This window comes from Centropristis striata, chromosome 11, assembly GCF_030273125.1.
Source record: "Centropristis striata isolate RG_2023a ecotype Rhode Island chromosome 11, C.striata_1.0, whole genome shotgun sequence".
NCBI classification, from domain to species: Eukaryota; Metazoa; Chordata; class Actinopteri; order Perciformes; family Serranidae; genus Centropristis; species Centropristis striata.
Window position 1 is genome coordinate 13481938 of NC_081527.1, and position 15390 is coordinate 13497327.

The 15390-nt window shown below is 41.2% G+C and overlaps 2 protein-coding genes across 10 annotated transcripts in view; one reads left to right on the forward strand and one right to left on the reverse strand.

The window, feature by feature from the left end:
* Positions 1-15390, forward strand: part of LOC131980729 (eotaxin-like) — a 226883-nt gene that overhangs the window by 110831 nt on the left and 100662 nt on the right. The window lies entirely within an intron of this gene.
* epha4b (eph receptor A4b) overlaps positions 1-15390 on the reverse strand; it is a 103085-nt gene that overhangs the window by 12126 nt on the left and 75569 nt on the right. For all 4 annotated transcript variants that reach the window (XM_059345018.1, XM_059345019.1, XM_059345017.1 and 1 more), the window contains 4 exons: positions 11177-11244; positions 10009-10134; positions 9730-9915; positions 1727-1788 (listed from right to left, as the gene is read on the reverse strand). In XM_059345018.1, coding sequence (XP_059201001.1) covers positions 1727-1788; positions 9730-9915; positions 10009-10134; positions 11177-11244 — 442 coding nt within the window. The remainder of the gene's footprint in view (positions 1-1726; positions 1789-9729; positions 9916-10008; positions 10135-11176; positions 11245-15390) is intronic.

The window sequence follows — 15390 nt, forward strand, 5'->3', positions numbered from 1 at the left end:
TTACAACACTTGTCTACCACATCTGCAATTGAATACTGTTAAACCTTCTGTCAATTTTGAGAAAATATGTCTTGATTTTTTGAATAGACTTAATATGTTTTTAGGTTTGTGATGTGTTTCAGATGATGGCTTTAAGGACTAATTCTTTAAAACCCATCAGTTCATGTAATGACGTATTGAGTGACAGACTCCTTTGGTCATAATTTCAATTTCAATAACAAAACAGTGCCTCCACAGACTGCCTTCAATTTTTTTAAAATCTGTTCACTAATAGGGGGTTCAGCAACAACCTTGAGTCAAATCTGCTTTTCAGGACTTAATTTTGTAATACCCTGCATGGATTTAAACCCTTTTTCAACCAGCCTCTTTACTGAGATCATTTTCAGAGACTTGATCAGCATAATAAATGTGTCTCGAAATATTTCTCCTGACTGTAATTCTCTGTTGAGTCATCATAAAGCTGATTTCCTTTAAATCTCTTTAGGAGTTTTGGAGGTTATTTTCAGTGTTTCTCCTCACTTGCTGTCTTGACTTTTGTGGTATTACATTACACTTGAAATGAACTGTTCAATTTTTGTATCCCCCGACAGAGCAAAATGTTGCACACAAAGCAATACACTTTCTTTGCTTTATTGCCCATTTGTCAGCAGTCTGCTGCTGTTTTCTGCTCTGGGATACGGACACTAAGTGCATTTCATAGACCCAATATAAAACATGGGCTTCTCTGTCCATAATTACTAAAGAAAAATGTCACTGCCTGTGTTCTGACTATATCATGACTATATTCACTAGCTCCATGTATGTACTGTATAATAATGGCATATTTTACTCTTTTTTTTCTGTCACAAGAAATCTGATGTTTCACTCCATAAAATATGCTACATACATGCATCTGCATCTCAATAAATTAGAATATAATGGAAAAGTCAATTTCCAGTAGTTTGAGTCAAATAGCCCCAACAAAGTATTGAGTCATATAGATGGACATACTTTTCAGAGGCCAACATTTCCATATTAAACATAGTTTTTAAAATTGGTCTTTTGTAATATTAAAAAATTTTTTAACCACTGAATTTTAGGTCTTCGTTAAATGTAAGCCATAATCATTATAATTAGAAGAAATTAAATAAATTAAGACATGAAATGTTTCATTCTGTGTGTAATGGATCTATATAATGTTATTTCCAATTTTTGAATTTGAATTACTGACATAAATAAACTTTTCTATGATATTCAAATTTATTGAGATGCACCTGTATAATTACATATGACAGCTTTTCTTTTACACACACGGCTCCATTTAGTGAAGATATGTTGCCTTTATTATATAAAACACTTCTGTCATTCCAAGAAATAATGTGTGCATTTAAACAGTATCCTGTTTTCAAAACTATATTTTTACTCTGAGGTGAAACTCTGGCTCAAAACCTCAATCAGCTGAAACAGTGTTTATTAAATTTGGTCCTTGTTAAGTCCTTGGTGTAAAACTTTTAATAGATTGAATTCTCCAGCTTGAGAAAGGGCGATTTCAGTCAGGTACCTTTTACCAGTATATATTTTTAAAAGAAAGTGCCTTCAAGTAAAGCAATCTGGGGGGATGAACTGTACAATTTCAAACAGTTTACAGCTGGGACATCATTTTCCACCTGGCCTTTGTTAAAACTTGCGGCCCTGACCTTGGTAGAAATGCGTGTGTCGTGTTCCTCCCAGCTGAGCCGTGACTCACCTTGAGAAAAGTGTCCAGAGATCCGTTTTCCATGAACTCTGTTATGATCATCACTGGTTTACCTACGGAGCCACAAAATAAGGCAGCTGTTAGTGGAGCGGATTTACAGGGAAGAAAGACACCAACTATAAAGAGACGAGGACAGAGAAGTAGTGGAGTCCACAGCTGTGACCAGCCTCCCTCTCTGTCTCTCTGCCTCTCTCCAGGGGATAACATGGCATGTCGTCATCAGTCACACTGACAGCTTCTAATCAGCCCTCTCCATAAACGCCAGGAGATAATTAGAATGGACCAATCCACCAGAATATGTGTGTGTTGGTGGGTGTGTGTTAGGGGGCCTCCTGAGATCTCATGAATACTAATCAGCCTCAAGGGGAAGGGGGTTGTGTTTGGATCTCTATATGCACCTGCACCTGCATGAGTGTGTGTTTGTGTGATGGAGGGGTGGTTGACTGACAGGTCCCGCGCACTATGGTCCCCTGCATGGCATCTGGTGGGGCTTACAAATGATTAACAAAGTACCTGCAATCACACACACACACACACACACACACACACACACACACACACACACACACACACACACACACACAAAAACAGCATTTGTCCCTGTTTTACAGGCTTGTCCCGAGGTACCACCCCCCCTACAGCCGAGCTTACCAATCACTAACAAACACACAATGTGCAGTACAAATTATAGTGTGCGTGTGTGTGTGTGTGTGTGTGTGTGTGTGTGTATAGCTTGTAAACACATAGACTATGTCAGTTGTGATGAATAGGTCACATTTCCCCAATCAGACCTCAGAGATGCTGGGAAAAAACCTGGGGGAGAGATAAAGACAGCACGAGAGAGGGAGAGGGAAACTGAAGGATGAAGACCCAGAGAGTTGTCTTATAGAATGTTTTTTTTTTTGAAGAACACCTAAAATAGTAAGAAAGACATTTTTGGGAAATTGTGAAAGAAATGACTGGCAAACAAAATTTAAGGATTAAAAATTGTAAAGGAAATTGGCCAAAACAAGCCAAGGCTTAAAAAAATAAGAGAGAAAAGAAAGATTGATGGGAGGAGGAAGAAGGAAGTGAGGAAGGAATTAGAGCAAAGGAGAGGAAAGGAGAAGAGAGGAAGAGGGAGACGAGAGGAGAGGAGGAGGGGGTCAAAAGCTTGTCATGGAAAGGCAGGAACAACACCACTGCGGCCTATAGTGAGATTGTAGGTAAAGACAGCAATACATCACCTTAAATGAATTCACTATCTCACTGCAGCAAACACACACACACACACACACACACACACACACACACACAAGCAGAGTCGCCTGGTCTCTGGTGGTGGTGTCTTCTCTGACAGTAACATTAGTCTCAGGGATAAAAGTGAAAGAGAATTGGATTTTCTTCTGCTGGGGGTGAGGACTGTTGGTCACATTTATCTCCACACGGGGCCTGTGTTGTGTGTGGTGTGTGTGTCTGAGAGTGTGTGTATGTGTGTGTGTGTGAGAAAGACAGAGCTGGTTTCAGGGCACGGGGATGGGGGGGCAGCACGATGATGACCGTCTGATTTCGGCTCTGATCAGAGGTGGACATACAGCGTGTGTGCTTTTCTGTGTGTTCATCACAGTGACGGATAAAACAGTTGATGGGATTGATCCCGACTGAAAAGGGGTCTGACTCTTCACAGCCTTCTGTCTACCTCGGGAGACTCAGGAGTGTGTGTGTGTGTGTGTGTGTGTGTGTGTGTGTGTCTGTGTGTGTGTGTATGTTTGTATGTTTGTATGTGAGGTAAGCCCATGTATGTAACCAGCGAAGGAGAATATTACTTTCAGGATCAGAGCGTATGATGTGATCAAGAGTGAAGCACAAAGAAACACATTCATCCTGTTGGGTCGGGTTAGAGGACCATGTGAGCCTGGCATGTATGCACTCACACACGGACACACACGGTCTACTATCAGTAGCCATCATCTGGACACCTGCCATACAGAATTATCCCTGCAACTCAGAAAGATAACAGAGGTTACCAATAAAACCGGCCGCATGCACTCGCACCGTATATTAGCTCGTTCCGTCTCTTTTTGGTCGAGTGGCACCATAAACACACACACACTCGATGATACAATGAACCTCTTTCACTTCTTGTTGCAGCCCCATCGCATGCCATCCACATTTCTAAAACACACAGACACGCTGGCCTCTCGAACTCATTGCGGAGCTGCTCTCTGCCAAACATTCGTGAGCGCTTCTCAGTTTCCTCCTGAAAGCACGTAATTAACTAATCACATTCGTATTCATTCGAATTTGTAGCCTTTCATCGCCTTTAGAAATAACACAGCCGTTTCTGAGCTGAAAATGTGTGTGTGTGTGTGTGTGTGTGTGTGTGTGTGTGTGTGTGTGTGTAGATTGGGTATTGATGTTCTGCCAGGTGGAATGTGTTATGGAACGATCAGTGAGGAGTTTGCTTTTCTTTTTCTTTTTCTTTTTATTAAAGCTCTTCATTAAGTGAAAGTAGAAAGTGTTGCTTTTCTCAGTACAGAGCTGGGATTAGGCCTCACGTGTCTGTGTCAAAGACTGTATAAAGGAAGTGGGCGTAGCCACTGTGATGTCACCCACTGGTTAGTGAACTACTGTTTTGAACCCACAAATTTGGCATTATGGCCATTGCAATTTTTGGAAGCACATGCACAGAAGAGATTTGGAGCTGGAAGGACGCTAAGTTGACAGCTAATGTTAGCACTAGCTATATGCTTGGTTAGCATGGAGCATCTGGAATTCAAAATGGACAGCAGACTCCTTAGTGTCTATTAGTATAACTACGCGTTAAGATGTTTTTTAAGTGACCAAATGTTACAAAACACAGAATACAAAATAAAGAAGACTTGAAACTAGCCGTTGAGAGCATAAAGTCATCACAAAAATGTTTAGTGAGCTAAAAATCCAGTGAGAAACAGGATAATTTTCCTATAGACTTTGTTACAATCTGACTTATTTTTACAACAAGTGGAGTCGCCCCCTGGTGGCCATTAGAAAGAATGCAGGTGTAAGGCACTTCTGCACTGGCTTCACTTTTCAGGCCGGGACGTTGCCACTTGGCCGTGTGTGTGTGTGTGTGTGTATTTGTGTGTTAACCAGTTAAATGCTGTCTGCATCTAGCGACTACGTACATACAGTATATCTGGTAAATGAGATTATGACCGTCTGTTTCTGTGTGCGTCGGTGTGAGTGTAAATGAAAGTGATACAGTCCGTATACATCTGGAAAATTACATTATGAGTGGCTATCTGTGTTTGTGCCAGTGAGCCGCATTACCACATTATTGAATGAGACGGCCCAAGGTCCAAACGAGAAAATGAAATAACTGCTGTATTGATTAATGTTAAGGCTCTGAACTAAGTGATACAATGCTTTTAACACAGGACAGATCTTTGTTCTGGGAAGCACCATGTGAGGGTGCAGGGGGTGCGGAGAAACAGTAAGACAGAAACTCAATAACCTTATCTCCACTCCTCTCTTCACCTCTCCTCCCTCCTCTTCGCTTTCTCATCTCCTCTCATTTCCTCACGTTTGTCTCCTCGCCATCTCTACCCTCGTCTATCCGCCCCTCTTTCCCTCAAATCTCTCCGCGCATCTTCCCCTGTTGCCCTCATTTGTTCTCAAGCCCCATCTTCTCTCATTTCCTCGCTCTTGTGTCCTATCTCGTCCATCCGTCCCCTCCCCTTCTTCCTTCTGTCCCGCACCCGTTGTCACCTTTTCACTACATTCCCCTCCCGTTTCTTCCTCATTTTTCCCAGCAGTCCAATCTCCAGATCTGCATATGTATTCAAAACATGAATAATTTCCAACATTCAGACAGGAAAGATTGAAACACTTATTGTTCAGCTCACAAAGACTCACAGTTAAAGCTAATCACCAGTTTCTTCAAACAGAAGACAGGTGGAAAAGACGGGTGATTTTTCCCAGTTTTAACAGCACCTTTGTAGGGCGTGTGTGTGTGTGTGTGTGTGTGTGTGTGTGTGTGTGTACACGATGTGGGCAGATGAGATGGAGCTCAGTAATTGAGGGTTTTCCAAATGAGCCGATTGTTGCAGCGATTGTAAAACACATAAAGGATGGATGGATAAAATGAGGGACGGGGGAGATGAAGGGAAGATAAGGAGGTGGAGGGGGTAGAGAGAGGGAGGGGTTGATGGAGAGAGGGAGGAGGAGAAGGGGCAGATTACTGCACTTTCCTGATGTGTAAAGAGACAGATAGAGAAAAGAAAGATCTATTTTTTCCTCTTTTTCAGCATGTGGCGCTCTAATTAGCATGACAATAGCAACAATCAGGTGACAGACAGCAGAGTAGGTTATTAGAGTGGCACACGGCAGGGGCTGAGGGCTTATGAGGTTTAAGCAGGAAGAACACACACACACACACACACACACACACACACGGAAATGAATGAAAAAGGAAAATGCCAAAATAAGCACATAGAGAATACGACTGTGCAAAATTAAAATAAATACCTCTACAATTATTACAGCCACTGTCACTACCCCCCACTATTACTAGTTTGTATTACCTCTGCTACCTTGGCTACAACTATTGTGCTGACATTGTTACTTGTAAGACCACCATTAACAATATCAATCATTCTAAAGTGCTCCTTCTTGCTATTTAAAAAATGCACTTATTCACTTCCTCGCGGAGAGTCAGATTATGATGATCTCATGTCTGTACGTTAAATAAGAATTTACAGCCAGCAGCTGGTTAGTAACGGTACACAAACTTCACTTTGAAATGTTTGGTATGTTTTCAGTGGCCATCAAGAGTTGCAGTAGCAGATTTTTCAAAAATGTAGTTTTTGAAAATTTGAACATTCAATAGTGGCTCTTGGCCATCATTCAAATACTGGCATATTGTTAAATAAGATAAACAACAGAAATGAATAACACAATGTAATGCTGCATCATCAGAATGCTTGTTCTTGTTTATACAGAGCAGCACATGTGGAGACACATTGTAGCGGGGCTTCATCACTTTGAGCAGATGCTTTAATTTGGTATTCTCTAAGATGTGTACAATATGCGAGAGCGTGGCCTCAGTAAAACAGTATCCAAAGGTAAACCTAACATCAATTGAACAATGTGGGAAAACATACATTAGAAACAAATACTGTCCACAGAGCTTAACTAAAGTGGCTAACCTGGCTAAGCTTACTAGCATGCCAGAGCTCATGGACTCAACTAGTGCACTGTCAAAACTTTGTGGGTAAAACTCCCTCTCCAGAATTTCTGTTAGGTGATAAGCTAAGCTAACAGTCTCCTGGCTGCAGCTTCTTATTTAATAGACAGATGTGAGAGCAGTTTTCTCATTTAATTCTTGCCAAGACAGCAATTAAGCATATTTTATAATGATGACATTAAACCTTTTTCTAGTCTGATGTCCCTGCATTTAAACGTCTGTTTCATTCATTTTGTTACCACTGCTGCTTTGTACTATCTCTGCTGCTTCTGCTGCAGAACTGTGACAAAAGCTACTACTCTTATAGTAGAACAACTCCAAGCAATACTACGCCTATAACTGCTGATACTACTATGACTTACACCTACGCAAACCAATCCAACACACCTGAGCCCAGAGCAGTCAGGGTCAGCCTGCCTGATTAGAGGGCGGTGTGAAGGGACCAGCTGGTGCTGGAGAAAAAGGCCTGAAGGAATTATTGACCCATCTCAACTCTCACCCCCTCACTCTCACATACGCACCCTGGGCTGTGACCTGTGAAATTACTGCTCCGCTGGTGAGATTTGTTTCTGAGGGGCTCTATCAGCTTCTCAATGTGCCGTGAAGACAGGTGAAAAGAGAGACACAAAGAAACGCATGTAGAAGTAGGCAGATGCTCGTTACACGCACACACGGGGAAAAACAACAAACATAGTTTTATATTCATAGAACACAGCAAAGTAAAGAGCACCTTATTACGTTTACGCCAACCATTCTACTGTCAGCTCTGCTATTGTCTCTTGTCAGAAAATTCCAAAGTATTTGGCAGTAATTCTTGAATTTATTCTGGTATTTTAAATCAGAATGGTGTGTGCGCCAGTGGAAAGAAAGTGCCATAATTACATGTCTGCTTGCCAGAATAAAAGACGCACATTTGATTTAGTTTGTTGCTGTAGTGATTCTACAAACTGCCTCAATACTGCTAACCAAAGGTCACAGTTAACATCAAGCATTATTTAGACAATGAGAGAGAGAGAGAGAGAGAGAGAGAGAGAGAGAGAGAGAGAGAGAGTGCAACAGAGGGAGAGGAAGTGAATAAGAAATGCAGTGGGGTTCTCATTCTTAATATGCATTCTGCTGAATATTCATGAAGCTAAAAAACACATCCAATTAACTTTATGAATTATTAATATTCATGATAAAAGCCTATGCATATGCATTTGCTCTTTTATTGTTGGCCAAAGTGCCACTGAGCACCGGTGTGTGATGGACTCAAGATTTGTGTGTGTGTGTGTGTGTGTGTGTGTGTGTGTGTATGTGACGGAGGGAAGGAGAGGGAGAGTGAGACGAATGGGAAAGCGGAGGTTTATTTGTCAGCCTGCATGTTTACAATTCTGTTTCTTTGTAGCGACTATCTCCCTCTTCCTTTTGCTTGTCTGTAGATCTCTAACAATCATCAGCATAACAAGGTGTCAGACCAGAGGAGGAACAGAGCAGTGGTGCTTAACAACATGAACAGGAGGTGAAAGAGAGGAAGAAACCACATTTAGATGACTAATTTGAAAAAATACCTGTTATGAATGAAAAGGATGTGCGCCCATGCTCTGAAACATTTCCACACTAAACTTGTGAAAAAAAGAAAATAAGACTTCTGCTTTCTCATCACCTACACTGTGTTTTGCCACTCAAAAGTCCTATTAGTGTGGCATCATGTTGTAACCTGGCATATTTTCGCCATGTACCTAAAAGCAGTTTTCCAACCATCATTAAACAACTAAACAGAAAAAAAGAACCCTGACCCAGACCTTTTCCCCCCATTTTTCGTTAAAAAACAACTAAATATATTTGAAGAAGAACTTCAACTGTCATGTAAAGTCTGGAGAGACTGTTTTGGAGATATATTTACCACCTGGTAAACTGTACAATGGCTTCAAAAACTCCTGTCCGTTGAACCATCCATTTGTCATTCTTTATACTTTGTTTACAATGCTGATACCAGTTTCCCATACTGGTATCCGTATCGGAACAACTCTACAGGAATGGACACAACCCAACAGAAACATCTTGGTATTGCTAATTTACATGCAAAGTAGTTAACTAAGTGAGGACACAACTGGGAGATCGTAACAAGGCTCTTCTTCATGGCGACATCTGGTCTGACATCGTGTTGCGTTTCTTTAAAAGTTGATCCTGTTTCAACATTTTGCTCCAAGGCTACTACATTTTTTTTTTTGGGCATCCACTGCACCCCATCTAAACACACTACCCACAGTGCAATGAATAGCAGTAAGACGCCTGATTTGGTGTGAATGCAGTCTCAACATTAACACACTCTGGGTTTAAGTGAGGGAGACAAAGGGAGAGAGTACTAAAAGGACAGAAGAGAAGTGGGGAGCGATTGGAAGAGAAGATTAGATGGATACTGAACAAGAGGAAGAGCAGAGAGAGGGATAGATGGACAGAGACAGAGAGAGAGAGTGATTGAGAGAGCGAGGCCCTGCGATAACGAATCAGCTATCTTGTTGAACCAGGCCTGTGTCTATCTCACCTACATGAACACACTCGCTCTAATTGCCAAACACAATCATGTGAAGTAAACAAGCGGCCGTTTGGGAAGGCGGGCAGCCGTCGTTCACATGCTCACCGCATGTGTCATCCAAGTGTTGCCATGGTAATGGAGCTTTTATCTGATCCAGGGTCAGCTCTTATTTACATCACCAACAGCTCTCACACAGTTACAGACACACACTCACACACACCGAGAGAGGAAAGTGGGGTATGTGGTTACACAACCACACACGTCACTCACATCTTGTGACGACGCCCTCCAGCCTGATGATGTTCGGATGGTCGAACTGTCCCATGATGGAGGCCTCAGACAGGAAGTCCCTCCTCTGTTTGTCAGAATATCCCGCCTTCAGACTCTTGATGGCCACGTAGATCTCCCTTTTTCCCTGAACACGCAGCCGACCACTGCACACCTCCCCAAACTCTCCTACACACAGCGATAATTTGAATTCAAGTTAAAAAAAAATTACAGTTTTTTGAGTTATTAATATAATTTACTGCTGTTTTACTGCCAACTCACCAGCTCCAATAACTCTCTCTATGCGAATATTGGAAGCATCGATCTCTTTGGCAAAGTCCCGGACAGCCTGGTTTGGGTCTTCGTAGGTGTGAGGATGGATATAGGTCCTGCTGCCGGGCAGCTTGACTGCATCAGTGGAAAAGAGAAGAAATGTGGAGGGATGATTAAAAACGAATGCTAAATATACTGAAATATATGCAGCTTTTGCTCGGTTTATGATGTTGCATAATTTAAAAAAGTTAACAGTATAAATGTAGGGTATTGATTCTTCTATGGAAATGGTTTCCCCCACTTATTCCTTCCCGGACATTTCAGAAAAGTGAATACGTGCTGAAACGGGAGCTTGAGCGTGGGTGCTCTGTTTGAGTGACACTGCAAATTATTACATAATTAAACACATAACTACTTTGTTAGCGGTGGTGTTAAAATGACTCATAATTTTAACAGGAACCCATAAGGAGCTACACTTTGCCAGAAAACATTAGTGCAAGTAAGTGTGAAACAATGTGGTTTATTCAGCTGAGAAAGCTACAAAGTTATGTTCACTGACGGTATGTCGTTCTACAGCTCTCTGACTGTTCTTATGATTCATTTGAAGTTATGCAAACAACATGTGGCTCTATAAACAAACAGTAATTGTCAGGGTGTTGTCACTGTGGAGTGATTTTGCTCCTTGAAAGTTGAAGGGTTTTATCCAATGCGGGATGGTGTGAAGTTTGGTTTAAAGACAAGTTTTGAGTGTGTGGGGTGCTTGCATAAGCATAAATCTGCATTTAAAATGAATAGAGTTTTGACGAACAAAAATAAAATGTATTTGAAGAAGACAGTTTTGGAGATATATTTACAACCTGGAAAACATCTTCAAAAGCTCCTGTCATGTGTTTGTTTGACCCCTTCACCACCTCTCCTGCCCAACCTAATTGGATTGTCATTCTTTATACTTTGTTTACTAGCTTACCCCTTTGCCCTTACACTTTGTAATACTACTTCCATCTTGGTGCTGCCAACTATGAGCGTACATACATAATAATATATAATATAACATGGTATTGGATCAGTGCATAGACTTGCCGATACCCAATCCGGCATTTCAGGCTGTATGTATCTGAGGCATTTCCCATAGTGGTATCAGCATGGGAACAACTCTAGTTTGTGTTTATGTCTTTACCTCGGCCATGTTGGAACTGCATCTTCTCTTCATCAGGGTCCTGCTTGGCTTTGATATATCCACAGTGCCTGAAAGACAAAATACACAGCTGGATCATGATCCACTGAATGGATCTAGAATGTTTTTCCACCACACAGATACCAATATAGCTTTATAGCACGTCTATGGAAGACTGTATGGGTGTATATGTGCAATTCTACACAGGTGTTTAGATTAAATCTGGGATACTTAAAAAAAAAAAAAAAAAAAATCCCATCCTACTCTGCACTCCAATATCAGTGTGTATGAACGACTAGATATTTCCTTTTGTCTCTAAACGCCCACTCCTCCGTATAAACCGAGCCTGGAGGAAGAAAACCCCAATCTGTTCCTCTTTTTCTCTGCGTCTACCTGTCAATTCACACTTCCCTTGAAGCAGTAGTGCCTGAGGTTAAGCGAATGAGTGTGTGAGTGAATGTGTGTGTGTGTGTGTGTGTGTGTGTGTGTGTGTGTGTGTGTGTGTGTGTCACATATGTCCCTATAGAGGCAGATCTATGCATAAAACCTGCCTCTCTCTCTTTTTACTCATCTATGAACCCCTCTGGCCGTTAACAGCTGCCTCTTATATTGTCCTTCATCACACACACACACACACAAACACACACACACCTCTGTGCCCTTTTCCCACCCCCATGTGCACACACCCTGCAGCGCGGGTCAGTCCAACGATCAAGACAAAGTATTGACAAATTGATCAAGTCAATCCTGCCGTCCAGCTGTGAGGAAGTGTTTAACTCTGTTTTACAGACCTCAAAGGGGGAAGCTGTGTGTGATGTGTGTGTGTTTGTGGGGTGTCATATGTTTGCCTCTTTCTTTCCACTTTGTTGCGCCTCCGCCTCGAACAGTGTTTAACAGCCCTGATCACCCATAACACTGTCTCTGAGATTTATGGCTCTTTTTAAATTCACCACAAACATTTTAGGATAAAAAACATAAAATGTAGAAGCAGTTTTCATATAACGAGGCTACTAAACACAACATAAATGCTACAGTCTCCTCTCCTCTTTTTCCGCTCTTATCCAATCCTCCTTCACTGGACAGGTAAAGCAGCAACCAGTCAGTATGTCTGTCCATCATGAAGATAAATTGATTTGGGCTTAAAGCCAAGAGTAACTGGGAATCAGCAGCACAGACTGTGTGTGATTTAGAGAAGCAGAGTGAGGGGGGGGGTCTATCAGACTGAAAGAAATGGCGAGCTAAGATTTAATATTGAAAAAGAGGAGAGGAGAAGTTAGATAAAGACAAAAAATAAAAGAGAGGGAGTGGAAAAGAAAGTAGAGCATCAGAATGAGACACGCATGGCGACGGAAATAGAGAAAGGTGGGGTCTCGCTAGGCTCAGTAAATCTCAGTCATTTGGTGTTTAATCCTTGTGTTGATTTTACACAGCTGAATGCATGGAATAGCCCAGACATCAATAGGCTGTCCTGGGAATACACACATAAGGCTAGAGACTGGTTGCTGGTATTTGGGGATAAAGGGGAAGAGGCATAATGTTCTCTGGGCCCCACCTGGTTATCAGCTGGGCTCAAGCCAGTCAAACACCAAGGGACTATCATTACCCCCTCGACACACACTCTCACACACAGTGCTTTGGGGCATGTGTTTAGAGCATATGGGGAATGGGGACATGGGTCACACCTCTGCTCCAACTGTGATAATCCCGTGGGGGCGCAAACACACACACACACACACACACACACACACACACACACACACACACACTTGCAAAACCCACGTTTGAAACACTTCCACATCACTGCTGGATGTGTGTCCGTGTTTGTGTGTCTCCACGGGTGCATGACTGCATATGTGTGTGTGTGTGTGTGTGTGTGTGTGTGTGTCTGATGGGAAATGAACACATTTCCATAGTAATTACAGAGCGACTCATTTCTCCTCTTCAGTTAGAAGTGTCATGAATCATTAGCGCCGCAGTCTTAAACATGGCACAAAACCTGACATGGCTGTGGCTTTTGTTTCCCCCAGACAGCTGTGTCTGTGTGCGCTTGAAACAGATATTTTTTTTATTTAATACCTTCAACTAAATGAAACTGACCTGTAATTCATTTATTAAAGAGTCTAGAACTGGACTCGGGAGGATAATGTGGAAGCCATTTTACGATTTTTTTCTTCTTACATTTTATCACATTTGAAAGTCGTAACATGTGGCAGCATTACAAAAACAGCACAACAGAACAAGTAGTTGTCACAGGGTAATCACACATTTATATGGATTATTCTCATTTGCAGTAATTGCATGATTAAACAATTAGGCTGCTTGTTCAGAATATAAATCAATGCTTGTCAAACTGGTGGCCTGCAGGCCAAATATGAACCACCAAAGCTTCCCATCAGGCCTGCAGAATGTTAATGATTGTAGACAATGTGACTCGGGAAAAAAATGTGTTTCAGTATTTAGCACGTCTAAAACAAATCACCTTGGAATTAATTTTATTAGGAGTGATTTACCAACCAGAAAGAGAAAGTAAACCATCTCTCAGCTTATTATTATTATCAAGTAGTCTCACTGACCTGATGCAAAAGTCCGGCTGACCTCACTTACAGAGCTGCTTATGCATCTATTATAAATGGAACAGGTCTTGGCCATGTCTCCGTGCAAGAATGGGAACAAACTCAGCTCGACACCCACAGTGTCTGCTTAGAAAAAAATCTGGCACTTGGACAAAGGAGTTGATGACCCCTGATATAAATGGTCCTCTTTTTCCACTTTCTATCAAAATGATTCTCTTCAACTCGGAAAAAAAAAGTAAATTTTCCTGATCAATATCCAGCCATTGCTCTTTCTTCAGATAATCAGCTTTAGCTTTTTGCTGGTTGCAGCAATATTTCAATCATGTTATTGCCTCTTCTTTATTTAATTGCTATATTTCATCCAATAAACACTACAGAACAGATGTTGGGAATCAACCCTGGTTCCTAACAAATAAGCTTTTAGATTAACTCTCTACAATATCTACTGTCATAAAAAACATCATTAACATTTTAATGACTATGTTAAGACTCTCGAAGCTCTGAGCTTTAGGTTAAAGAAAGATTTCAGACTTACTTAAATATTGAAAAAGTCAACCCTTACTTATTTACATTTAAAGGAATACTTCACCTTTAAAATTACCATTTGTATTAAAACATTTTTTAACAGATTAGTTATTTATTGGCAGATACTTACAGATACCAGATCGGTATCTGTAACTGTAATATCTGTAATGTTCAGGCTTGCACATGTTCACTGTGTGTCTGGAAGGTTGCACCAAACCAAATGTTTTTACAGCATGTTATTCCTCCTTCAGACTGCTTGTGTGTGTGTGTGTGTGTGTGTGTGTGTGTGTGTGTGTTGGCCAGAATAGAGAATGGACATCAGGAAATGTATACACCTGAGTAGCTTGGTCCATTTAAGTGGTTTCACAGCTGACATCACTCTCTTCTGTCCCTCCCAGACCTTCACATGCTTCTGTAGACTGCATTAATGTTTTGTGTTTTACATTCGTGGCAGATATTCCTGATCAATATATCTGAGCTTAAGTTCAGATTGTTTCATTTGTAATCTTTATTAATGTGTTACTCCTTTTTTGTCATTTATTCTGGGCTAGTTTGTTCACCTAAGCACAGGAATGGGACTATGTAAATGCAAACCCGAAAGCATGTTTCGTAGAGATGTAAATCAGCAGAGGCCCCAAGAAATGGTTTTATCACGATACTTGAGTCACAATATATTATTGCGATTTTAAGAATTTTGCGATATGGTCAGTATTGTGACAAAATATATTGCAATTTAACTGTTTAACTGCAATATCCAATATCCTGACATATGGTGCCTATAGGTTCCTTAGAACTTCAAGTTTCATATGATACTAGTATCTCCAGTGTATCAATATAATATTGCCACGCAAAATGTCATGATACTATGCTGTATCGATTCTTTCCCCCACCTCTAATATTTTGTAGTTGCCTAATGTTCTGATTGGTAATATTTTACAGAAATGGCAGAAACAGTTCTGGCCAGCACATAGCCTTGTTGAGCAGCTAGTTGTCTGCTATTGATTCAGCTGCATCACTTTACACTATGAGCATTCATAGCTTGTTGAGCCGGAACAGACTTTGTAATGAGCTATTCCTCGCATGGTCACTAGCTGCAGTGTAAAGTTAGCGCTGTCTGTC